Genomic DNA, 24,874 nt, shown 5'->3' with positions numbered 1-24,874 from the left:
TACAAAATGTGAGAAGTGCTATTGTAACAGATGGAGGAGCAGTTAATTCGACTTAGACTTAGAAAGGGGCTTAGACAGGGAAAGAGCATGTTAATAAGAGAGGGCATTTCTGACTGACAAACCAATGTATAAAGGCAGTTAGAAGAACAGAAACATTGCACTGTGGATTTAAAGAGAATAATCTGGTATGACTAGGCAGGCGAATGAGAGTGAAGAAAGGATATCTGGAAATAAGGTTGGGTCCAAGTTGTGAAAGGTAGTAGTCACTGTCATAGGGTTGGGGATTTTTAAAAAATATTTTTTTTCTTGATTTCAGAGAGGGAGAGGGAGAGGGAGAGGGAGAGGGAGAGAGAGATAGAAACATAAAGAATGAGAGAGAACATTGATCGGCTGCTTCCTACACACCCCACACTGGGGTTGAGCCCACAACCTGGGCATGTGCCCTGCCCAGGAACTGAACCATGACCTCCTGGTTCATAGGTTGACACTCAACCACTGAGCCACACCGACTGAATGAGTTGGAGATTTTTTTAAAAACTCCAACTAGTAATTAAATGGCTGGGGACATTTAAGTTTAATTTATAAGTTCTTATTTATTAGATGGTAAGTACTGATAAAATAGAGAAATGTTAATTATCCATTTAACTAATCAGTAAGATTGAAGTTTGTTTTTTTTGTTTTTTTTTTTATAAAACTCAAGCATGATAAACTATTCCTCCCCAAATTGAGAAACAGAAAATAACATGGGAAAAAGAATACCCAGACCAGACTGAAGGTCAGAGACTTCCTCATATAGAGTAAATACTAGGCTCCTATGATCTCAAAGGTCAAACTAGGTTTGTAAAACAAGAACTATAAATATATTGTAAATAATAGCCCCTTGGACAAGACAAAACTTCAAAAAATGACAGATTCATATCAGTAACAATTTGAAACCATCTACCTTTGTACCTTCAGTTTCTCTTAATAAACATGGTTCCACTACCACAAGATGTTTATCAGTCACATGAAGGCATTGCAGTACTTATGCAATCTCAACATGAAACATTTCTTCCTAATCAGTTTATTTTCAAACAAAAGGCCATTTACAGGTTAGTTTTCCTGTCTTCTTTTAAAGGATGAACCTTTCTTCCAGCCAAAAAGTTCATTAAAAATTCTTTATTTAATATATTCTCTCATTCAGAGAATAAACTTGATAAACATAGGTTGTTTTAAAATACTATAGTTGCTTTTTGACAGGTAATTTGATTAGTAGAGTTATAAAATACAAAAAGGAGAAAAGGATTACCAGAAATAAGACATTATTTCTAACAAAGCTTCAGGAAAATCTTGATTATTAAAACCCTTGTATCTTACAAGTTTTGCATATATGGTTCTAGCTCTTCAGAGCCCTCTACCAATAAGGCACCTGCAATAGTAAAGAAGTTGCTACTGCAGCCTTGGGAACATGTCTTAGTGTTGTAGTGACGCTTCTCTGACAAGGTACACTTTTAATCAAGACAGTCACACGTTTATGTACATCCTAAATTCCAAGTATAAATACTATAATTGAACTGATGGACTGGAACAAAACACAGATCCTTAGAATAACCATAGCAGCCTCTCAACAAGTTATTTCAGTATCATAAAAATGTGAAATGTTAACACAGAAGTGGGATGCCAGCTGATTTTATGAAAGCTCTCACTGAAACTACACATGAAATTTCAAGCCGTGGTGTGGAGCTCTTCTATTACCAGGCAGCATCCCCTCACTGTATAAATAGCAACTAACTATTGGTCTCTTAACAACCAAACTAATGATGAAGATCAGCACTGTCCATTGCCCTATTCATGACTCAAAATGGAGAATTCTTCCTGTCTGTTGATTCCTTTTAGCTTATTTAAGATAAGCTCTGGAAAGGAAAGAGATCAAATGCAATATAATCTCCTGGAGTATCAGCTCCTTACTGCAGACATCCTTGACAGCAACAGGAGCCTTCGCTTCAGCCAGATTGCAGCAGGTTCCAAATTAACGTCCTATAAGGATTCCCACGTTGGTGGAGAATATCATGCAAACTTCTTCTTGGTGGCCGTGAACCTCTCCATGTACTAAAAGTCATGAAAGAAAAAAAATATATATGTGCTGTTTTGGCATGAGCAAATACTAACCTTTTTCATATGATTTTTTTCCCCATTTAGGTTTTTATTGGATATGGTCCCTCATTTCCTACAAAATCTACCTATTTTAAATGCAAATCTAAAGTACATAGTTTTGGGGTCTGTTAATCTTTTCTTTGATATTTTAATAGAAAACCTATCAAAAGACAAAGATGCTTTACACTGTCTAGAGAAGAAGTCATCTTGGTACAATACGAGTGTATATACCAGTACATCTTGGTACAAGAATTTGGCTGACTCTTAGAACTCCCCTCCAGAATGGGAAACAGATCCTGCTGACAAACAGGATTATCCATGCAGCCTGTAGCTGTAAACATTCATGTGCGTCACTTCACCATTCTCTTCTCTGGAGCAGAAGTATATGAATACATACCTTCTCATAGCCTTCTAGTTCTCGAAGTTTCTTTATTTCAAAAAGGTTGCCTTCCACAGCAAGCAGACAGATCTGGGAATCACTGAGGATGCTCTGTGGAAGCATGCTGAGCTCAAGGCAGTTCTCTTCCAGGCGAAGAACTTTAAGGCGAGGACAGCAAGATATCTTTACTGAGATCTGAGATATCTATTTAACAACAAAAAAGAATAGGAAAAAGTATAAGCACTGTAATGGTTATTTTTTTACTAAATTAAAACAGAAAACCTTTACCTGACAATTTGTCCTAGTTCTCTTTTTACCGCCTCCATTTTCTTACTACCTACTCATTCCAGAAGCTTCTGTCATGTAGCATCTGTTACTACTCCTCCACTTTTTGGGGGTGTGGGGAAGGAGGACTTGCTTTTGGTACCAGTGGCTTTTTGGAAATAAAATTTTCTAATAATAAAAGCACTATTTATTATAGGAGACTTGAGAGTCAAGTTTTTAAATTTAAAGAAAAGAACTGCAATCTACCAGCAATAAACATTTTGGTAAATTCACTGCCAATCTTTTATGTGTATATAAATGCTTGATTGTACTATCCCTTCCTTGAAACTCCCTACTGTATCTAAGTACTGAGTTTTTCTAACTTTTGAATAATTCCTCATTTTTAACTTCCTTTTTTTTTTAGCTTCCTTTCTTGTTCCTATGGACATTTTTCAAGCAGTAGCCTCTAATACTTAATATTTGATCATCTGTCTAAACTTTCTCTTAGAAAGCTCATCCATTCATTCTTAAAGCCATCATTTTTGTTAAAATCTGTATCTACATTCAAACCTCTCACCTCTATTCCACTCCTCTCCAATTTTTAGTACATTTCCATTTGCACCATCATAATCAACTTAGCATGTCTATTCTCCATAGCACCACTCTTTTTTTAGGCCCTCAAATTCAATAACAAGCAAGTATTTTTAATTCATTCACCTCTTTGCCCATTAAATGCTCCAAGTCACCAAATATTTACTCCACCCGGTATCATCTCAGACTATCACCTGGAAACTTCTTAGCAGTTCAGACTCTCAAACCCCACCCCAGACCTACTGAATCAAAACACTGAGGGGTCAAGTGATCTTTTTTAACAAGCTCTCCTGGTTATTCTAAGGCACATTAAAATCTGAGAACCACTGGTAAAGGCATCAGCATAGGTGAATGTGGAATGAGTGCTCAACTAATACTTGTTGCTTAACAATTTTTTTCAAGTTCCCCCCTCCCCCACAAAATAGTCCAAGAAGCTCAAGAACATTGAGGAATATTCATATAAGCCCTACCGGGTTTGGCTCAGTGGATAGAGCGTTGGGTTCCAGGTTCCATTCCGGTCAAGGGCACATGCCTGGGTTGTGGGCTCGATCCCCAGTGTGGGGCGTGCAGGAGGCAGCCAATCATCAATTCTCTCTCATCATTGATGTTTCTTTCTCTCCCTCTCCCTTCCTCACTGAAATCAAAAATATATTTTAAAAAAAGAATATTCATTTAAGGAAAAGAGGAGGCTAATATCTTCAAAGACAGACTGAATTTCATAAATAAGGTCATTACAATCTAGGATAATTTTGTCCCAATAAAACTTTATTCAATGATTGGAATAGTCTGTATCTGTGCTATCCAATATGGTAGCCCAGTGTCACACATGGTTTTTGAACACTTCAAATATGGCTTGTGGCAACTGAGGAACTGAATTTTGAATTCAAATGAATGTTAATAGCCACATGTGGCTAATGGTTACTGTATTGGACTGCCGATCTAGAAGTATAGACACTAGAAAAACTAAAGGCCACCCATCTCACTATGTTTAATGTTTCAACATCTGTGTCTTATGTCTAAACCAAAGATTGTTTCTCTAGTTATACATAATAACCAAAGAGCTTCCGAAGTAATGGAAACAAATTTCAAATATTACAAGCAAAGCTAATAAGGAAATGAGCTATCTCCAGAATGCCTATTGCTGATGGGTTCTTAGCAAAAGCAGCACACATTGACAAAGATGTCCAAAAAAGGACAACAGATTACCTCTAATGTCTAACTCTGAGAACCTATGAGTATAAGCCTCTTTTCCACTCTATCTTTCTGACAGCTCCATATATATATATACATATATACATATATTATTGATTTCAGAGAGAGGGAGAGGGAGAGAGAGAAACATCGATGATGAGAATCATTGATTGGCTGCCTCCTGCACTCGAGCCCGCAACCTGGGCATATGCCCTGACCGGGAATTGAACAGTGACCTCCTGGTCCATAGGTCAACACTCAACCACTGAGCCACGCTGGCTGGGCCTGACAGCTCCTTGTTAGATGACTGGAGACATGTTTGAAAAGCATCTGAAGAACTCTTCAAGATTTGTGAGACAGTAGTATAACTTTTGAAGTTAGCACCCTGTTACCCATCCCAACCTCTGTAAAATACCTACACAACCAACACAACCAGTGTGTCAACTCTCTCCACGAGACTTTGGGCCTTGAAATTAGCCCAGCCCATAGAATATACTTCTCATCCAGGTTCTGATGCCCAGCTCCATGATTACAGTTTAGAGAAAAACAGATTATTCAGGATATATATTAGAAAGGAACCCTTAAGCTCTCGACCTGGTTCTGGTTGAGGTTGAGTTCGATGACCTGCAGCTCCCCCACTATGTCAGGTATGCTCCGAATCTGGTTCTTGGAGAGATCCACCACATCCAGGTGCTGCAGGTTACAAAGTTGGGGTGGTAGTGCTCGCAGCTGGTTCCCAGAGAGGCTCAGGGTCTTGAGGGCAGACAGTTGCCCAAAGGTAGACGGCAACTCTCTCAAGTGATTGTTGTTCAGGCTTAGCGTCTCCAGTTTTTTCAGATTGCATAACTCACCAGGAAGAACAGCTGGCAAAGACAAAAAACACAGAAACCTGAATCTGATACAGCTGAAACCATCTCTGATGAAGTTTATAAAAGCTACATGGCAGCCTGCTATGCCTCTTGTTAATATACACAGAATTCCCACGTGTGCCATTTTTAAGTATTGCATTTTTACCAATATAGTCCTCAGAAAGGGAGAGTGCCATCAAAATGCAAGAAAGCGTGTATGTGTATAGTTTGTGCAGGAGCCTCCGCACAACCTGACAGCAATTTCGTGGCGTTTGGAAAGTCCCTCCCCTCCCATTGCCCCGTCCAAATCTCCCCAGTCCCAATCGTTTTACCACCAGAGGCGGCTTGTAGATGTAATTACAGGAGAGAGAAAACTTCAGGGACTCTGACATTCCCCTGCGTCTTGAGCAGCCGGAACGGTTTCATAACAAAACATTAGCTTGTAAGAGAACACCACCCTCCTTCACAGCCGACCAGTAGTAGCAAAAGCTACCCAGACGCCAGAGCCATACTCAGTTTGTTGTTGTTCAAGGAGAGGCTCTTGAGCAGCGTGAACTTCCCGATAATCACAGGCGGCAGGCTCTCGATCTTGTTGTTGGATAAGTCGATGGTCCTGAGATTGCTCGTCAGCTTCTGTAACTCTGAAGGGAACTGGAGAAAGGGGCTCACAGCGCGGAGAACCCCTCGCCGGTTAACTTCACCGCCCCCGCCACCCTTCCCCCGTGCAGCCCCCAGTCCGGTCCCTCCCAGCCTCACTCACCTCGGTCAGCCCACGGTCCTTCAGCTGAAAGACCCCGGTTTTCTGCGCGGTTTCCACGTGAGCGCGGAGGGCACTGTTTCCCATCCTGGCACCGCGGCTCGGGCCCCTGCGGGAAGGAAGTGCAGCTGTCACCGCGCGGTCCAGGCGAGCGGCCACCGCACCGGCCTCCCGGCTGCGCGCCCCCCCTCGCCGGCACCTCCGGCAGAACTCGGAATCCGGGCGAGTAAGACAGGGAAGGGCAGGCGGCCCGACCACCAGGCCCTGCCGCTGCAGCAGCCGCTCCGAGGCTAGACGCCGCCAGGAGCCCGCGGAGGACCCGGGAGCCCCGGACCTGCTCACTGCGGACTCCGGAGACGACCCAGGAGGCGCGCGAGCCTGCGGGGCGCTTCCCGGGCTTCCGCCTGAGCGGACACGCCCCGTGACGTCATCGAAGCGCGCGGCGCGTCGGGCGGGCGTTCCACTCATTCCCGGCGCCGCTCGGGGAGGTGCGTCTCCGGCATGGCCGCGGCCGACCCTGGGGACCCGGCGCCGGAGCCAAACCCTGCCGGACTACTGCTGGGCCATATCGTGGCCTCGGGGACAGTCGCTCAGGTAGGTGGGCGGCGATGGCGTCATTAAGGGGGTGCCCCGGTGGCGACAGAGGGAGGCTGTGAAGCGGTCCTGGCGGAGGCTGTGCCAGAGGAGACGCGGCCGAGCCGGTTCCAGGCCACGGCAGGTACCGTTCTGCAAACGGATCGCCGAGATGGGGTTTCGGGTGTCTGCAGGCGAATTATCCCAGGTCTGTTCGTGGGAGATAATAAAGACCGGTTTTCCCGCCTTTTTTCCCCTCCTTCTTCTGAAACATAGTAATCCCTCCTTTGGAAAACTGTTTGAACTACTCTGTTATTCTTAGTCTCTTATTCTGTAGGTCAACTCTGTTGTTTTTAGACTGTAAAATAACTGGTTTTTGTTTGAGTAGAAAAGATAAGCTTAACTGTCTGACCTTGCAAGCTAGCCATCTAAAGGGGCTGATACACTGATACTGATATTAATTCACATATTCTGTCAAGTGTTTGTTCATCCAAGGTTACAAGTTGTCTGTATAGATATGACAGGTGTTTGTTAGGTACGATACCTATTCAAGGTTACAAGCTGTCTTACACAAAGAACTAAAAGGATATAAAAAGGAAATATTCCCTCCTGTGTTTGTTCAGAATCTGACAGAAGTAATCTGCTCTGAACCTGCGCGAAATAAAGATGAATCCTAACTAATTGGCTGATTAAGGCGTCTTGTCCATCTGATACAACACTTCAATGTAGTGCAGTGGTCGGCAAACTCAGTCAACAGAGCCAAATATCAACAGTACAATGATTGAAATTTCTTTTGAGAGCCAAATTTTTTAAACGTAAACTATATTGGTAGGTACATTGTTATTAACTTAATTAGGGTACTCCTAAGCCGGCCTTTGTTAAAAACGTCCTCAATCTGATTGAGGTATGTTCTCTGAGTCAACCCCTTCAACTCTCCCATCCACAATCGTCTTGTATACTTGTTTCGTCTATCTCAGTGGTCGGCAAACTCATTAGTCAACAGAGCCAAATATCAACAGTACTTCTTCAAAATAGACTCGCCCAGGCTGAAAACCGACTTCTGCGCATGGGCCACGAAGTTTCAATCGCACTGTACGTGCGCCCGTACGTGGTATTTTGTGGAAGAGCCACACTCAAGGGGCCAAAGAGCCGCATGTGGCTCGCGAGCCGCAGTTTTCCGGCCACTGATCTAGTGCTACCATCTCTAGATTGTAATGAGTGATGGGTTGGGAAACCGGCTAATTGAAGCATACGTTCCCTGACAAGTGAAGTATTGAAGCATGTTTGGGGGCGGGAGGCGCCGAGTACCCTAGAGCGCCAGGGGAAATGCACATCTTTAAAGGCCCTTCAAAAAAGTATTGGTGAAGCCGAAACCGGTTTGGCCCAGTGGATAGAGCGTCTGCCTGCGGACTGAAAGGTCCCAGGTTCGATTCCAGTCAAGGGCATGTACCTGGGTTGCGGGCACATCCCCAGTAGGAGATGTGCAAGAGGCAGCTAATCGATGTTTCTCTCTCATCGATGTTTCTAACTCTCTATCTCTCTCCCTTCCTCTCTGTAAAAAATCAATAAAATATATTAAAAAAAAAAAAAGTATTGGTGATGCCGAAACCGGTTTGGCTCAGTGGATAGAGCGTTGGCCTGCGGACTGAAGGGTCCCGGGTTCGATTCCGGTCAAGGGCATGTACCTGGGTTGCAAACACATCCCCAGTGGGAGATGTGCAGGAGGCAGCTGATCGATGTTTCTCTCTCATCGATGTTTCTAGCTCTCTATCTCTCTCCCTTCCTCTCTGTGGAAAATCAATAAAATATATTTTTTTAAAAAAGTATTGGTGATAAAGACCTGAAAGACCTCATAACATGGATGGAGGAAGGGACTAATTTTGAGAAGGAGAGACCGGAGAGGTTAGCCCATGGGGTGGGTAGTCTTAGGTTTGGCAAGAAGAGCGTGTTCATAGTCCAAAGGGAAGAAGCCAATAGTGGGAGAAATGGAAGATGTGAGGAAATAATGGAACACAAGTGGCAAAAGTGACACGGGAATCGGAATGGAGGGAAACAAGGAAGAAAATTTTAGAGAATGAGGAAGTTGAGGAATATCACTAAGAAAGGAAACAAAGGTAAAATCATCTGCAGAGATTAGCAATATAAACATGATGAAAGATTGACAGAAAATACTCCACTTTTTATGCTTAGAACATTCTACTTCCTTACAATAGAATAGAAGAAACTAAGGCCTAAGGAGACCCAGAAATTTGCCCAGGGTCACTTAACGAGTGAAGCAGGGTTAGGTACCAGGGTTCTCCCTTTCCTGACAGCATCTCGAAGATGAATTGTGGTACATACTACTGTGATCTGATCTTGAAGGTTTAAACTTCTGTTGAAGAACTCTTCTAAATTACTGGAAGACCTAAGTAACAGGAACTTCTGGATTGTGTGGTGGGGGTACAAGGCGTAGTAATGAGTACATTGGAAAATAGGTAAAACGTAACTACATCACTCACCAGTTCTTGCCTTCCTGGCTTCTCTCCTGTGTTTTCTTCCTACCAAATTGCCTAGTACTCTCACCTGTTACCAGTTCTGTACCAACGTAATTTAATAAACCCGTTCTATAAGACATTTAGGACTTATCCATGTAGAGCTACTGACAGAAGGTAATAAACACCTAAACTAAAGGAGTAAGTCTCCGGTGAGAGGATTTTAGGCATTGATGGGTGAGCTGTTTGTTGGTGTAGTGGTGGTTTTGGGGAGGATCTTCCTAGTGTCCTTCAAGTAACACAAATTAGACAGTTTTGCCTAGGTAAGTTCTGCCAATCCATAGCTCCATAAGATCATCTTACAGTCTTACTGCACTGCCAATCCCAATGAAGAACGTTACAGATTTGTAGCATGATTTTACTTTAAGCAAACTTTGCATATGAAAACCTACTTTAATTAGAAGGGTGTAGCATAGGTTCTTTCAAAATGATACATTACATGATCCCTTTAAACAGTCCATTTCTTAAGTGCACACATCATTCCATGTGCATTAAAAATTAAGAGTAATGCTTAAAATTGTTGTGATACAATTCTTCTAGAAAACATAGCTTGTTGAGTTTTGATCTATTCATTGGAGAACGATTTAGTGAAAGAAAGGTAGGATTAACTATCTGTAGAATAATATGGGGTATTTGCTTTCTTTTATGCTTTAGTGGCCTTACATTCTAGATCAAGCATGTCAAGCTCGTGGCCCACAACGAATATTTTTGCGGCCCAGTCAGTATAACAGTATTTAAGAAAAGGTTTTAATAAAAATTTTGTAACTTAATTTTTACAATATCCTGTTATACATAATTACTAATAATGAACTACAACGGTCGCTAATGACTGATTACTATATTCGTGTTGCATTTATTTCCCTTAAGTGCCTTATGCACAGGTGCACCATTTCTCTCCACTAATACTAACAGCAAATATTTTAGTAGCTGATGATTGCCACGTCATTAGTCTTGGACTGACTTGTTTGGTGTACGCAACAGGAAATATTTCACTTTTGGAGAACAAGAAAAATAGGTTTATTTGCGTTATGTTTATTTGTGCAGTTATTCAGTGTCTGGTAAGTTACTGTTCAAGAAAAAATATTAAGTTTTATTAACATGTTCTATTATTTTATGTTAAGGATTACTCATTTATTTCAGCCCTTTGTATTCAGCAAGTCTCTATCGAAATAAACCTACGTTTCTACAAAAATTGAAGCTTTTGTTTTTTTGCGGCCCACATAAACTTAAACCTTGTTTATTAGGCCCATGTTAGCCTTTGAGTTTGACATGCTTGTTCTAGATATTTTTCAGGCAAGTTTGTGTTAGTCAGGGTATCTTGATTAAAGCTCCCTCTACTGGCAATGTATAAGATAAGGATCTGGATCTACAAAACACCCAAAATCTACTATTTTCTAATATATATATTTTAGGGCTTATTCACAATCGTCAAATAGAATTTCTGTTTACTAGAGTAATTTGGCTGTTCTTTAATTCCTATCTTTTTTTTTTTTTTTTTGGCTCTTCCTTTCTTAAAGATTCTAATTTTCCCTCTGGTTTCTATCACAAGTTCTTGGCTAAGCTCCATTACCCTGTTGTTGAACCCAACAGTTTATTAGTTTGCAAGTGAACAACTAAGATTAGTGTATACATATGGAGAGATAGAAAAATACCAGAGAGTGAGTAGGTTACAATGAGAAATGGGAGATATTTTACTTTTCATTTACTTCTACCTAAGAGAGAGCAGAAAGAAAAGAGGCTATGATGGAAATGTAGTGTATATGATGGTTCTCATTTCAGCCCTGATGCACTCTGACAGTGTGAAGTTGGACTAATGTTTAACCTTTGCAATTTTCAATTTTTGCCATCAGTAAAATATCTTGTTACCTACCTCAGTGAATGGCTAGCTATCTGTTCAGTCACCTGAAGCAGGATCCTTGGAGTCAGTATTAACTTGACTTTATCCCTCATTACCCATATCAACTAGGACTTGTCAATTCCGTCTTCCCAGGGATTCATATCTCTGCCCGCTTTCCTTCTTAACTGCTACACCTATTCCACATTGTCATCTCACCTGGAATGCTATAATAGCCTCTTATCTAAATATCCAATCTTCACTCCTCCACTAGGTTTTTTTGTTTGTTTGTTTCATATTGTTGCCTAGTTACCAGAGTGTTTTATATTCTAATAAAATGCACATAACATAGAATTTGCCATGTTAATCATCTTAAAGTGTACAACTCAGTGGCATGAAGTACAGTCACAATGCTGTGAAACTATTTTCAAAACTATTCTTTATCATTCCCCAATGGAAATCCCCTACTCATTAAGATGTCACTCCCCATTCCTTCTTCCCCCAATCCCTTTAGTTTTATTTTTCACTAGAGGCCCGGTGCATGAATTCATGCATGGATGGGATCCGGCTTGCCTGCCTGATTGGTAGGAGGGGAGGATGGGGGGATGGGCTGGCCAAGGGGAGGGGCTGTGGGTGGTTGGCCAGCCAGCCCCGCCTCCTGGTCGAACTCTTGGTAGAGGGGACAATTTGCACATTAGCCTTTTATTATAGGACTAGAGGCCTGGTACACAAAAGTTTGTGCACTTGGGGGGGGGTCCCTCAGCCTGGCCTATGCCCTCTTGCAGTCTGGGACCCCTTGGAGGATGTCCACCTGCTGGCTTAGGCCCGCTCCCTGGGAATTGGGCCCAAGCTGGCAGTCAGACACCCCTCTGGCAGCGCAGCAGCCCTCAGGGAATGTCCACTTACCAGCAGGGAGCAGACCTAAGCTGCAGTCGGACATCCTTAGTGCTGCTGAGGAGGCAGGAGAGGCTTCCACCGCTGTGCTGGCAGCCATCAGCCTGGCTTGTGGCTGAGCAGAGCTCCCACTGTGGGAGCGCACTAACCACCAGCGAACAGCTCCTGCATTGAGGATCTGCCCCCTAGTGGTCATTGTATATCATAGTGACCAGTCATTCCCAGTCATTCTGCTGTTAGGGTCAATTTGCATATTACCCTTTTATTATATAGAATAGAGGCCTGGTGCACAGGTGGGGGCCAACTAGTTTGCCCTGAAGGGTGTCCCGGATCAGGGTGGGGGTCCCACTGGGGTGCTTGGCCAGCCTGGGTGAGGGGCTGATGGGTGTTTGCAGGCTGGTCAAGCCCCCTCCAGTGGGGACCCTCACCCCATGGAGGTTTGGCCAGCCTGGGTGAGGAGCTGATGGCTGTTTTCAGGCTGGCCACACCCCCTTTAGGGTGGGGGGTTCCCACTGGGGTGCCTGGCCAGTCTGGGTGAGGGGCTGAGGGCCGTTTTCTGGCTGGCCAAGCCCCCCGGCGACGGAAGCTCCCAGCCTCTCCTTTTTTCCTTTTTTTAAATTCTGGGATTTATTTACCTTCTATAATTGAAACTGCAACCTTGAGTGGAGCTCAGAGCCGGCAGGGCGGGCAGGAAGCTCGGCTTCCTCCATCGCCAGGGGCAACCCAAGCCTCCTGCTTGCTCTAGCTCCGTGGCCACGGCCGGCTGGAAGCAGGTATCTGGGGTTTATTTATCTTCTATAATTGAAACTTTGTTGCCTTGAGTGGAGCTCAGAGCCGGCTGCAGCAGGCGGGAAGCTTGGCTTCCTTCATCATTGGGGCAACCAAGCCTCCTGCTTGCTCCAGCTCCATGGCTGCCAGCTGCCATCTTGGTTGGGTTAATTTGCATATAGTTGCTCTGATTGGCCAGTGGGACGTGGCTTAAGGCGTAGCGAAGGTACAGTCAATTTGCATGTTTTTCTTTTATTAGTGTAGATTGCCAATGCATGTCGTATGTGCCAGTTGGACGGTCGGTCATTTAGCCTTTTATATATATAGATACTACCCACACTTACATTTCTATGTGTGTTATACATGGTGTCCTAAAAAAATGTGTACACACTTTGAATGATTATAAAGTCAATTCATGTTCAAAATTTAAAAGAATCTACAGAAATGAGTAATTTTTTTTTGTCAATGCCTGTTTTCAAACTGATGACCATTCTGGTCCAAGTACTGCTGATAATGCAAAGCGGTGAAATCTCAATATCAAGAATCATTTTGTTTGGTATTTGTGTGCCCTCAACTCATTGACTGTTGCCAGTTTTGTACTGTAAACTTTATCTTTTATGGGTCTAGTGGCACTTTAGGATAAATTTTCTTTGTTCAAAGCTTAGTCTGGCCTCACCCATTATTTCAAATTAGTTAAAACTGGAAAGGAGTGAAAATTGAGTGAGTTATCAGCTGTTAAAGTGTGTATACATTTTTGGGGGGACACCCTGTATGTCAAAAGTGAAGATTAGCCCTGGCCGGTTTGGCTCAGTGGATAGAGTGTCGGCCTGGGAACTGAAAGGTCCCAGGTTCGATTCCGGTCAAGGGCATGTACCTTAGTTGCGGGCACATACCCAGTGGGGAGTGTGCAGGAGGCAGCTGATCGATGTTTCTCTCTCATCGATGTTTCTAACTCTCTATCCCTCTCCCTTCCTCTCTGTAAAAAAAATAAATAAATAAAATATATATTTTTTTAAAAAGTGAAGATTAATTTGGAGATGTAGTTTTCTGCATAATCACAGAAGAACATACAGGGTGTCCCAAAGATATGTATACATAGTGTAATAGCTGATGGCTCAATTTTGAAAATGAAATGTATTTTAATAAACACTGCCTTTATAATTATTCAAAGTGTGTGTATATATTTTTTTGGGACACCCTATATATGTTAGTACTAACACAGTTATTGAGCATTTATAATGTTAAGTCTTTTTATCTAGAATACTTTTTCCTTTCCATCTGTCAGGAACTTATTAATGGCAGAGAGCTCATTTTATTCTTTTTTTTAAATTTATTTTTTATTTCAGAGAGGAATGGAGAGAGAGAGATAGAAACATCAATAATGAGACAATCATTGATCAGCTGCCTTCTGCATGCCCTACACTGAGAGGATCAAGCTGGAAACCCAGGCATGTGCCCTGACCGGAATCAAACTGTGACCTCCTGGTTCATAGGTCAGTGCTTCTCCACTGAGCTACACCAGCTAGGCTTTTTATTCATTCTTGAGTCTTCCATTTCCTAGCTCAATAAATATCTTGATTTATTGATTATTACCAATCAGCAAGCTTTTGCTATGAAGGGCCAGAGAGCAAATATTTGAGGATTTTCATTCTATATGGTTGCAACTGGGCTATTTTAGCCTGAAAGTAGCCATAGATAATAATTAAATGAGAGAAGTTGAGTTCCAATAAAACTTTATTTCTGGACTCTAAAATTTGAAGTTATAAGCCACAAAAGAATTACTTTTCTTTTGATTTTCCCCCCAACAACTGAAAAATATAAAAACCATTCTTAGCTTATGGGCTGTACAAAAACAGGCAGTGGGCTGCATTTAGCTCATGGGCTATAGTTTCCTAACCCCTATCCTATATGATCTGTAAAGTTCTTTCCTCTGCTAACTTTCTAGAAAAGCAGAAGAAGATACAGAAACTGATGGATGAAGCCAAGAGATTAACAAGATAATATTCTTATTCTGAGATAACCGGCAGTTTAAGGAGGCAGTCTAACATAGAATGAAAGGATAAAAAGGAGGGGGTAGTCTTTTTAGAAAAGTAATTATGCCTGGGCAAACATTCTTTTACCTAAGAGAACAAGAATGTGAAAAGAAATAGTATGAATGATTTGTAGCAATTGAGGTCATTTAATGAATCTGATAAATGACTCCATGGGGACAGGGGTGGAGGAAATGTTTGATTTTAGCCCCAAGAAGGTCAGAGATACTAGGTCTTAGTCATTTGTATAGGAGTATTTCTCCAACAACCTCAGCCTTAAAATCTCATAATAAACTATCAGTAATGCAAATCTATTGTGCCTTGTATTTTAGGAAATAGTACAAAGTGATTAAGTCATTTGTTTTTCTTATTTTTTAAATATTTGGGCAAATGATTTGTGATATGGAGGTTTTAAAAACAGGAAATAAACATTGTTACTGTTGTACTCTGTATTGCATTTTTTTAGGGGCAGTGATGGACGTAATATATGCTTATGTTTTAGACTCATGGGCATGCTTTTCCAATGCACATAGAAACTTTTTGTGACATGTTGCTGTTTTCTCTGTTTACTTTCCATTAGGAGATATTAGATATATCTAAGAAATCAACTCCTTGCTTTGTGAACTTCTCCAGGCTACAGCAGATCACAAATATTCAAGCTGAAGTCAATCAGGTAAATTATGTTAAACTTTTTACTTTTTACTTCTAGTACAGGAAAACAAATCTTAATTGTTCCCAACAGCAATTCTCTTGCACTTAGAACAGTTTGTAGTACTTAACTGGGTAGGTGTTTACTTACGTAGTTTCCTGTTAATGAAATTGTAATAGTAACAGCAGTAGTTGGAAGTAGTAGCAGAAGCAGCAACAGGGCTTGCACACCAATGTGAAAAGCTTCAGTGAATCACCTGAGCTCTCATAACAAATCCTCCACCCTCCTCCCCCTAAATATCCCTGGATAAAGTCTGTTTTTATCACAGATTATCCTTTAATCAGGCTCTTTTCTGAGTGAGGTAAATATTATTTTTGTTCCTAATGCAGAAAAACCTGGAAATTGAACTTCTAAAACTAGAAAAAGATACAGCAGACATTGTTCATCCTTCTTTTTTGGGTAAGTGGTTTGGTTAAATGGGTGGGTAATTATTGGAATTTCAACTTTTCTTGGATTACCTTAAATAAGCAGCAGGCATTATGATATACCATTATTTTTCCAGGTATTGCCCCAAAGCTAACAAAGTTTTCTATTTCTGTGTTCAAACAGAAGTCCTGTTGGCTTGCCCATTGCAAATTGCATAAAAAGTGACCAAGATAGGAGCTCCTCAAAATTAGGAGAACTTGAAAAACTAAAAAAAGGCTGAGAAACTTTTCAGGGACTTGACAGCTAAATCACAGTGTGTTCATAGATTGAATACTTGATTAGAAAACTTTTTTTGCTGTCAAGGACATTATTGTGCTACTTGGTGATATTTGAATAAGGGCTGTATTAAATATTGTGCCAATGTTAAATTTTCTGAATTTGATACTTGTGGATACATAAGAGATGGGAAATATATGCTGACATTTTAGAGGTAAAAGGTCATGATATCTGCAACTTACTCTCAAAAGGGTCAGCAAAAATATTTGTAAGGGTGTGGAGAGAAAGGAAAAGAGAGGCTGTAGCCAAGTGTTATCAGTTAGTGAGTCTAGGTAAAATGTATATGGGAGTTCAATGAACTTTTTTTTTTTGTATATTTTATTGATTTTTTACAGAGAGGAAGGGAGAGAGATAGAGAATTAGAAACATCGATGAGAGAGAAACATGGATCAGCTGTCTCCTGCACACCCCCTACTGGGGATGTGCCCGCAACCAAGGTACATGCCCTTGACTGGAATCGAACTTGGAATCCTTCAGTCTGCAAGCCAACACTCCATCCATTGAGCCAAACCGGTTAGGGCTCAATAAACTATTCTTGAAACTTTTCTCTAAGTTTGAAAGTTAAAAATTTAAGTCCTAGCTGGTTTCGCTCAGTGATTAGAGTGTCAGCCCGAGGACTGAAGGGTCATGGGTTCGATTCTGGTCAAGAGCACGTAACTCAGTTGCAGGCAGGATCCCTGGCGCCAGTTGGGGCAGGTGCAGGAGGCAACCAGTCCATGTGTCTCTCACATCAATGCTTCCCTCTCTCTCTGTGTGTGTCTCTCCCCCTCTCTCCCACTCTCTCTAAAAATCAATGGAAAAAATACCCTCAGGTGAGGATTAACAAAAAAATAAAATAAATAAGATAGATAAATAAAAATTTAGCCCTGGCCAGTTTGGCTCAGTGGATAGAGCATCGGCCTGCATACTGAAGGGTCCCAGGTTTGATTCTGGTCAAGGGCATGTACCTTGGTTGTGGGCACATCCCCAGTGGGAAGTGTGCAGGAGGCAGCTGATCGATGTTTCTCTCTCATCGATGTTTCTAACTCTCTATCCCTCTCCCTTCTTCTCTGTAAAAAATCAATAAAATATATTTTTTAAAAAATTTAAAAGAGGCCATTAACTGAATTCTAGAGCGAATATTGAAATGATCAGAAATAGCTTGTAAGACAAATATTTGTTTTTTAATGTTTGTGTAGAGTATTAGAGGCAGAGATGGGAAAAGAGATGTTATTTGAAGAATGTGGCACTGGCTATAAAAACTGAACTAGAAGTAGAGTTGAAAAACACAGGATTTAGCAGTGGGTTGTCAATAGGAAAAATAAAATGAAATTGATATTGGATATTAGAATAGCAAAGGGGAGATATTTAGGAGAGCAATGGTGAGATAATTTTGGCTGTATCAAACCAAAGCAAAGAAGAATTTATTAGTGATTTCAAAATTTACTTGTCCTTCTCTGGTCAGTCTGCTAAGTGGTTAGAGCACCAACCGTCTTACTCAAGGGTTGCAGGTTCTATTCCTGGTCAAGGGCACATACCTGGGTTGCAGGCTTGATCCCTGGCGCCAGTCAGGGAATGTGCGGGAGGCAACCGTTTGATGTCTCTCATTTTCTCTCCCTCCTCCCTTCCTTTCCATTTTCTCTAAAAATCAATGGAAAAAATATCCTTGAGTGAGGATTAACAACAACAAAAATGTTTCTTTGTCCTATTGCTAACTATAATTACTATTTCTGGTTTGTGTAGCTCAAAAGTGTCAAACTCTGCAAAGCATGAATAATCATTTGGAAGCAGTGCTAAAAGAGAAGAGGTCCCTCAGGCAAAGACTGTTGAAACCCATGTGCCAGGAAAACCTGCCTATTGAAGCAGTTTATCACAGGTTAGACTAAAAAGTAGACATTAGCAGTTACACATTTTCTGCAGGTAGTTTAAGCTAGTTTTTTCATAGCATAATTCATTGAATAATATATTAGTGATTATATCTGTTAACATTATTAATGCTGATACATTAAACCAGAAAGAAAATCCTTGGCTTTAAAAGTATAGTTATGGTGAAAAGAAAGGTATTCCTTTGTTCATAGTGTTTTGGGAATTATAAATAATGATTTTAATGATAGGTAAAATCATGTTTATTATATATCGACTGCTTTCTATGAAGTAAAGTTATTGTTGCATTAATGTTGCCTATGTAGGGTGGGGCAAGAATAGGATTACAATTGTGAGTATGGGAAACAGAGTTTATTCTTGTATTATTATTTATTACTAGGGGCCCAGTGCACGAATTTGTGCACCTTGAAAGGACCTGTGGGCCATGAGGCTGTGGTGGGCACAGGAGCAGGTCTCGGCCCATCCTCTGCACCTCTGCCCAGCCCCTCCCACTGCGGCCCCCAGTCCCCTGTCTGCTGGCAGCCCCGCTCACACTCCCAGGCGCAGACAGTGCTGGCCCCGCTCACACCGGCTGATGGTGCAGAGCGATTGGGGCTGGCACCATCAGCAGCATGCAAGTGGTGGCTGCTGTCCCAGTCACCCCTCAGGAGCAGGAGAAGGTGGAGAAGCCCTCAGGCGATCAGGGCTGGCAGCCACCACTCACGCCGGCTGAGTGATTGGGACTGGTGCTAGACTCCGGCAGCAGGTGCAGGTGCAAGCGGGACCGGCGCCGGCAGCGGGTGTGAGCAACGGCTCCAGTGCTAGCAGTGGATGTGAGTAGGGCCATTGCCAGCAGCAGGTGCAAGAGGTGGCTGCCGGCCCCGATCGCCCCTCAGGAGCAGGGGGAGGTGGAGAAACCCTAAAGGACGATCGGGGCTGGCAGCAGGTGTGAGCAGGGCCAGCACCAGCAGCAGGTAAGAGCACCAGGTGGGGCTGCGGCACAGGAGCAAAGAATTTTCAGTAACCACCAGAGGCTCACTCCGCTGACAGCGACCGGCGCCCGCCTTGGTTTGGTGCCCCCGCTTACCTCCACCATCCTGCCGCAGCCAATGCTCGCCATGTTCTGTGCGCACCTCCTGGTGGTCAGCACACCTCTTAGCGACTGGTTGTTTGGTTGTTCTGCCGCTTGGTCTATTTGCATATTATGGTTTTATATATATAGGTTGTATTATTTTCCATACGAACAACTGTAAACCTACTTTTGCCCCACACTATATATACAAATGCTGTTGGGAGAGTTTAAGCAGGGACGGATGAAAACAATGTCAACTAAAGGAGGGGGGAGAAACTGAGTTCTGGTCTCGTCTCTGTTGTTTATATGCCTCAAAGACTTGGACAAATGATTTAAATTTTTTGCATCAGTTTCCCAATCCATAGATGCTTTCTGTTCCTTACTTCCTCATGGGAGTATAGCAAGTACCAAATTGAAGGTGTAAGTTATTATTAATAAAGTAAAGAAGCAGAAATCTGATTGCTAACTTTCTCCACCAGTGCTCACTAACTGACCCTGAACAAATCAGTATCTTCTCTTGAGTATCAGATTTTTTTTTTATCTTACGGTAATATAATAGATATACAAATCCCATTCTTGTGGATTTATTCAGTATCTATTCAGTACAGTAAAATACCATTAATGTACATATTATACATTATATATATTAAAAGAACTGAATAATTATTTTAAAGCATTTTGCAAATGCACAGATTCAAAGTAGTTTTATTTGTAGGCCATTTCAGTGAAACACATTTGTCCTTATTGTCTTTGCTCATGATTGAGAATTAGTATTTTGAAATGGCTTTATCACTGATAGTTCCATGAATGCAGAAAGGTTATAATTGGCTCATTGGGTTGATTGTAATTATTTTATATCATATTGAAAGTCCTAATTAAAAGGGGAAAAGTAGAATACAAAATAACTACACTAAAACAAAATAATAATTGACTTTTTCCCCTCCCTCTTTCAGATACATGGTACATTTGCTGGAGTTGGCAGTGACTTTTATTGAGAGATTAGAAACCCACCTTGAAACAATTAGAAATATTCCTCATTTAGATGCAAATCTAAAGAGAATGGTGAGTATTAACAATAGCATTTAAGTACCTCATCAACTCCTTTCACATTACTTTTAGCTATTTTTTTAAATTGATTTCAGAGAGGAAGGGAGAGGGAGACAGAGCTAGAAACATCAATGAGAAAGAATCACTGATCTGCTTCCTGCACACCCCCTACTGGGGATTGAACCCCCAACCCCGGGCATGTGCCCTGATCATAATCGAACCCGGGACCCTTCAGTCCACAGGCTGACGCTCTATCCACTGAGCCACACTGGCTAGGGCACTTTTAGCTTTCTTTAGTTCTGTTTTATACTAGAATCTCAAATGTCTGACCTACTTGTTTAATTTGTTTGATGGTTAATATGAGTGATTTATTTTATAAAATCAAAATGCTATTTCTTTTTTTATATTATTTTTATTTAAAAGTCATTTTACATTCTCTTATTCCAGTACTAGAGGCCTGGTGCATGACATTTGTGCACTGGGCGGGGGTGGTGGTGGGGGGAATCCCCTCAGCCCAGCCTGCGCCCTCTTGCAGTCTGGGACCCCTCAAGGGATGTCCGCCTGTCGTGGAGGCGGGAAAGGCTTCAGCCACCACCACTGCACTCAGCAGCCGTGATCCCGGCTTCTGGCGGAGTGGCTCAATCCCTGATTAGGGTACATACAAGAAAGTCAGTCAATGAATACATAAGTGGAACAACAAATCAGTATTCCTCTCTCTCTCTTTCTTCCTCCCTCGCTGTCTCCCTTCTTCTCTAAAAATCAGTAAATAAAAATTTAAAAAAGAAAGAAAATTAGAAGAGCACAGTAGCTTGAGGGAAGAATGGTACTCCACTTTGGTTGACACTTAAGGGTATTGAGAGGGAAGTTAAATCAGGGTTAGTTGTATTATGCCTTGATACTGAGAAGTTTAGACTTGACTGTCTGAGTACTGGGGAACTATTGAATTTTTGATTTTTAGAGAAAGGCACAGAGGAGCCCTGCTGGTTTGGCTCAGTGGATAGAGCCGGCTTGCTGACTGAAGGGTCCCAGGTTCGATTCCGGTCAAAGGCATGTACCTTGGTTGCAGGCACATCCTCAGTAGGGAGTGTGCAGGAGGCAGCTGAATCGATGTTTCTCTCTCATCAGTGTTTCTAACTCTCTATCTCTCTCCTTCTCCCTTCCTCTCTGAAAAAAATCTATAAAATATATTTTTAAAAAAGGCACAGAGGAGTAACTTGATCAGAACTGTACTTTAATAATGGAGAAAATATTAAATAGAGTGGACTGAGCCTTGCCACTCAGTGTGGGCAGAAAACATCAGCGTAAGCATCACCTGGAAGCCTGTTAGAAATGCAGAATTGTAGATTTCATTCACCTTATACCTTCACGATCTGAATCTACAGTTTATTTAACAAATTCCTCAGGTGATTCCTATGCACATTAAAGTTTGATAAACTGTGTTAGAGGACTAGGCCAGCAGTCTGCAAACTGCGGCTCGGCAAACCGTGGCTCGCGAGCCACATGTGGCTCTTTGGCCCCTTGAGTGTGGCTCTTCCACAAGATACTGACTTCTGCGCACGGGCCACGAAGTTTCAATCGCACTGTATGTGCACGCCCGCACGTGGTATTTTGTGGAAGAGCCACACTCAAGGGGCCAAAGAGCCACATGTGGCTCGCGAGCCATGGTTTGCTGACCACAGTACTAGGCAAAGAAACTTGGGGAATAAATAAGTTATTCAGATAAAAGATTTTTTTTTAATATATTTTATTGATTTTTTTACAGAGAGGAAGGGAGAGGGACAGAGAGTTAGAAACATCAATCAGTTGCCCCCTGCACACCTCCCACTGAGAATGTGCCCACAACCAAGGTACATGCCCTTGACTGGAATCGAACCTGGGACCCTTCAGTCCGCAGGCCGACACTCTATCCACTGAGCCAAACCGGTTAGGGCCAGAGAAAAGATTTAAAGCTGAGGAATACAAAGGATTGTGTAGATTTTTATATTTTGAAGGTCTAATTTCTAGAATATGGCTACTTTTTGGAACACATCCAAAGAAATGAAATTTCTATTCTTGCTGACTTGAGGGTGAGTAGGAGCAAAATATTAAAGACGTTAATGAGTTTGTTTTTTGTTATGTCTTGCATACATAGTAAACGTTCAACCCTTGTTGAATTTAAGTTAAATTGAGATTGAATGTATATCCAGATGGAGTTTTCCAACAGATTAAAACGTGGGACTGAATTTTAGGAAGGAGATTAGGTTTGACAATATAGATTGAAGGTCATCTGCATCGAGGTGATAATTGAAGACAGGAGAGGTGACTTGAAGAAAAAGCATGTCTATAAGAAGTGGGAGAGCACAAATTTAAGGCACCTTTGTATTCAGGGGCTGGAATCGTAACCATTTGTGATATAGTAATGACATACTAATGACAGGCATAATTTCTCTCCTATTTTCCCCTTCTTTCAAATGTTACAGAGCAAGGCTTTAGCCAAGATGGATATTTTGGTGACTGAGACAGAAGAACTGGCAGAGAATATACTCAAGTGGCGAGAACAACAAAAGGAAATTTCCTCTTCTATCCCCAAAATATTAGCTGAAGAAAATTATCTTCACAAATGTATTGTAACACCATAACGCCTTCTTTATCTTTACTTCTAAAGTTTATGTCCAAACTATTAATGCCAAATGATACAACTGGTTCAATTAAGCAAAAATGATTTCTTTTTGCTTAACTGTATGTAGTCGTGTGAAGTCCATTTCTAGTCAGTGATAACATGGGTATTTATAGGCTTTGCTGCTAGCAATACTGAAAGAGCCCTCTCTATGTTAGAGTACTAAAATTCCAAGTTCATTAAGAGCAAATTAAATTTTCCTTCATTTTTCATATGTGTGTGTGTGCATGTGCATATTTATTTATTTATTTTTTTTGGCTAATCCTCACCTGAGAATATTTTTCCATTGATTTTTTAGTGAAAGTAGAAGGGAGGGGGAAAGACAGAGAGAAACATGGATGTTAGAGAAACACAGTGATTGATTGCCTCCTGTACATGCCTTTACCAGGGCCGGGGATCAAGCCCGCAACTGAGGTATGTGCCCTTGACCAGAATTGAACCCGGGATCCTTTAGTCTGTGGGCCAATGGCCAATGCTCTATCCACTGTGCCAAACTGGCTAAGGCTCTTTTTCATATATTTTCATTCCACTTTTGAATAAAATTTATGAAGATCAAGTATAACTGTGGCAGTTTATTAACATATTATCTCAGGCAGCAGACTCTATATGTCTTTTTTTTTAATGCTTGTTTCTGAATTAGAAGAGTCTTGAATCTCAATATATGTTGATTATTCCTATGAGATTGTCACTAAATGTGCAAAAAATAGTAGCATACTATCTTTTGTAAGACTTGCTTGCAAGGTGGGTCCTTTGCTGGTGTCTGGGAACTTAAATTTCAAGAGGTTTCCCTCCACTCTCAATAATAAGAGTTGTCCTCTGTGATGAAGCTGTTTGTACAGTGTGGTTTGTGCGGAACACCTGCTTTCTTTCTGGAAGTCCAAAATTTTGGTACATGCTAGGCAGAAGGTACCTGTGTGACTAGCCTGCAGAAATAAGTCTGAGCCTGGCATCTCTTTCATAGTAGACATTGCACAATATCACAACTCAGGTGCTGAGGGAATTAAGCACATCCTGCGTAACTTCTACTGGCAGAGGACTCTGGAAGCTGTCTGTGCCTGGTTTACCCCAGGCTTTGTCCCGTATACCTTTTCCCTTTGCTCTTTTGATTTTATGTTTTTACTGTAATAAATCATAGCCATGAAAACGGTGATATGCTGAGTCCTGTGAATCCTCCAAGCATGTCATCAAACCTGGGTAGTGACGCTGACATATTGAGCAATTCTTGAGGGTGTTCACTGGCAGCCTTAGAAAGTCAAAGAGAAAGGCACATTATGGCAGATCTTTTAGAGGCTTACATTATGAGGTACTCAGATATTTTACCTATCTGAGATTATTATGCATATAAAAGGAAGTGGTATACTAAGATTTACTAATACTAAGCCTCAGGATGTACTCATTTGTGTCAGTACTATAACTATCCCTGGCTTATTTTTAGATGTGGGGTTCTCTTTTGCTTTAAAAATGTGTGCATCAGCCTTGGCTGGTGTGGTACAGTGGGTTGGGCATCATCCCATGCACCAAAAAGTTGCAGTTGATTCCTCGTCTACTCACACTGGGTCGTTATTTTTATACTGTTACATTCTCTGTATCACGGGGGTTGACCGATCCTTATATTCATCACACACTTCACAGTGGATGAATAAAGTAGTTGTTCATAAGGAAACAGGATCATTGCCAAAATATACCCTACTAAAACAACCAGTGATCTTTTGAAGCCTACTTTTCTGACTTTTACAAATGGGATATAAAACAGGTCATAACATCGCCTAGCACGTAAGTAAAACTTTCAGTTGTATTTCATCAGAAATCTGTTCAGGTCTGCTTTTTATAAAAATAAAATAAACTTTTGCATACTCCCAATTGTAAACCTATTTTGCCCCACCCTGTACATAAACTATATCATTTATAATAAAGGTGATACATATGTCATGTCTTTTGCAAAATATAAAATAAATCTAATTTCTAACTAAAATTGTGTGGCCCTTACCTGAATTCTATGTGATAGGAAGGAAAGATTCTCTAACTTACACAATAAAAGTATAAGCATACAGGC

At 41.4% G+C, this 24,874-nt stretch overlaps 2 protein-coding genes across 6 annotated transcripts; one reads left to right on the top strand and one right to left on the bottom strand.

Moving 5' to 3' along the window:
* Positions 1-1,143: 1,143 nt before the first annotated feature.
* Positions 1,144-6,535, bottom strand: LRRC57 (leucine rich repeat containing 57). Of its 2 annotated transcripts, none has more exons than XM_059704069.1 (6): positions 6,363-6,535; positions 6,167-6,272; positions 5,919-6,057; positions 5,153-5,421; positions 2,531-2,716; positions 1,144-2,088 (listed from the first exon to the last, which is right to left on the bottom strand). In XM_059704069.1, the coding sequence occupies exons 2-6, from the start codon at positions 6,248-6,250 to the stop codon at positions 2,047-2,049; spliced, it is 720 nt and encodes a 239-aa protein (XP_059560052.1). In that variant the 5' UTR covers positions 6,251-6,272; positions 6,363-6,535; the 3' UTR covers positions 1,144-2,046. The 2 variants fall into 2 exon arrangements, with proteins under 2 accessions (XP_059560052.1, XP_059560062.1); XM_059704079.1 differs by having other exon boundaries at positions 6,498-6,519.
* Positions 6,536-6,599: 64 nt separating this feature from the next.
* Positions 6,600-24,793, top strand: HAUS2 (HAUS augmin like complex subunit 2). 4 transcript variants are annotated; one of them, XM_059704127.1, is made up of 7 exons: positions 6,622-6,757; positions 14,110-14,211; positions 15,374-15,466; positions 15,832-15,901; positions 17,927-18,059; positions 20,072-20,180; positions 22,625-24,793. In XM_059704127.1, exons 2-7 carry the CDS (start codon positions 14,176-14,178, stop codon positions 22,781-22,783), a joined length of 600 nt encoding a protein of 199 aa, XP_059560110.1. In that variant the 5' UTR covers positions 6,622-6,757; positions 14,110-14,175; the 3' UTR covers positions 22,784-24,793. The 4 variants fall into 4 exon arrangements, with proteins under 4 accessions (XP_059560100.1, XP_059560128.1, XP_059560110.1 ...); XM_059704117.1 differs by lacking the exon at positions 14,110-14,211 and having other exon boundaries at positions 6,600-6,757; XM_059704145.1 differs by lacking the exons at positions 14,110-14,211; positions 17,927-18,059 and adding an exon at positions 9,922-9,997 and having other exon boundaries at positions 6,619-6,757.
* Positions 24,794-24,874: the final 81 nt, after the last annotated feature.

Source organism: Myotis daubentonii, chromosome 1 (genome assembly GCF_963259705.1).
Source record: "Myotis daubentonii chromosome 1, mMyoDau2.1, whole genome shotgun sequence".
Taxonomy (NCBI): Eukaryota; Metazoa; Chordata; class Mammalia; order Chiroptera; family Vespertilionidae; genus Myotis; species Myotis daubentonii.
The sequence above is the reverse complement of the archived record's forward strand: the minus strand, read 5'-3'. Positions and strand labels throughout refer to the sequence as shown.

Coding starts and splice junctions, on each gene's coding strand:
- HAUS2 (XM_059704117.1), top strand. CDS start 6,665: ATGGCCGCGGCCGACCCTGGGGACCCGGCGCCGGAGCCAAACCCTGCC. Junction 15,467..15,831: donor TTCAAGCTGAAGTCAATCAG/GTAAATTATGTT, acceptor TTCCTAATGCAG/AAAAACCTGGAAATTGAACT. Junction 15,902..17,926: donor TGTTCATCCTTCTTTTTTGG/GTAAGTGGTTTG, acceptor TGGTTTGTGTAG/CTCAAAAGTGTCAAACTCTG.
- LRRC57 (XM_059704069.1), bottom strand. CDS start 6,250: ATGGGAAACAGTGCCCTCCGCGCTCACGTGGAAACCGCGCAGAAAACC. Junction 6,058..6,166: donor AGGACCGTGGGCTGACCGAG/GTGAGTGAGGCT, acceptor CCCTTTCTCCAG/TTCCCTTCAGAGTTACAGAA. Junction 2,089..2,530: donor AACTAGAAGGCTATGAGAAG/GTATGTATTCAT, acceptor CATGACTTTTAG/TACATGGAGAGGTTCACGGC.